The 653-nt window shown below is 65.7% G+C and overlaps 1 protein-coding gene across 1 annotated transcript in view; it reads left to right on the top strand.

The window, feature by feature from the left end:
• The window catches only part of MYO1F (myosin IF), a 10,969-nt gene that overhangs the window by 9,664 nt on the left and 652 nt on the right, over positions 1-653 (top strand). The window contains exons 24-25 of the mRNA XM_009071842.1: positions 241-324; positions 448-649. Coding sequence (XP_009070090.1) covers positions 241-324; positions 448-649 — 286 coding nt within the window. The remainder of the gene's footprint in view (positions 1-240; positions 325-447; positions 650-653) is intronic.

The following is a 653-nucleotide window of genomic DNA, read 5'->3' as shown; positions in this document are numbered from 1 at the left end:
GTGCCAGGGCACCTGGGGGATGGCAGGGAGGGACATGGGAGCACCAGGGCTGCAGAGTGGAGGCCTGAGAATGAGACAGCATGTATCGTGGCCCTCACCTAGGAGGGACCCACTTCTGCTCGGGTGATGGGGCAGCATGGGATGCTTTGGGGAGCAAGGCAATTGGGTGCAAATGGGTGAGGTAAGCCCCCCAGCTGGCTCTAAGGACTGTCCCCTAACGGGGGGCTCATGTCCCCCCAGAGCCCACAAGGAAGGGGGCAATGCAAAGCAGAGGTGACGTCAGGCGTCCGGCGCCGTCCCGCAGTGCCCCGTCAGCACCCAGAGGTGAGGAGGAGGGAGCCAGGGAGGGGGAACCCCAGCCTGGATCCAGCCAGCACTGCACTCCTGGGAGGTGCAGGGTGAGCACGGATCCCTTGTGATGCACCATCCTGGGATGGGCTCTTGCAGGTGCCTGCAGGAACGGGGCACCCCAGTTCCCACGCAGCGATGGGCAGGCTCAGCGGGACACCAACAAGGGGCCCCAGAAGCAGACACGGGGCCCTCCGGCCGCGGCGCTGCCCCCGAGGAACGTTGGCCACCAGCCCAAGGCACGGCCTCCATCCGAGCACAACATGGATTTCCTCAGTGTGCCTGACCAGGGAGTGGCTGGGTAG

The sequence above is a fragment of the Acanthisitta chloris genome, unplaced genomic scaffold (genome assembly GCF_000695815.1).
Source record: "Acanthisitta chloris isolate BGI_N310 unplaced genomic scaffold, ASM69581v1 scaffold20893, whole genome shotgun sequence".
Lineage (NCBI taxonomy): Eukaryota > Metazoa > Chordata > Aves > Passeriformes > Acanthisittidae > Acanthisitta > Acanthisitta chloris.
This window is presented reverse-complemented; position numbering and strand designations above follow the sequence as displayed.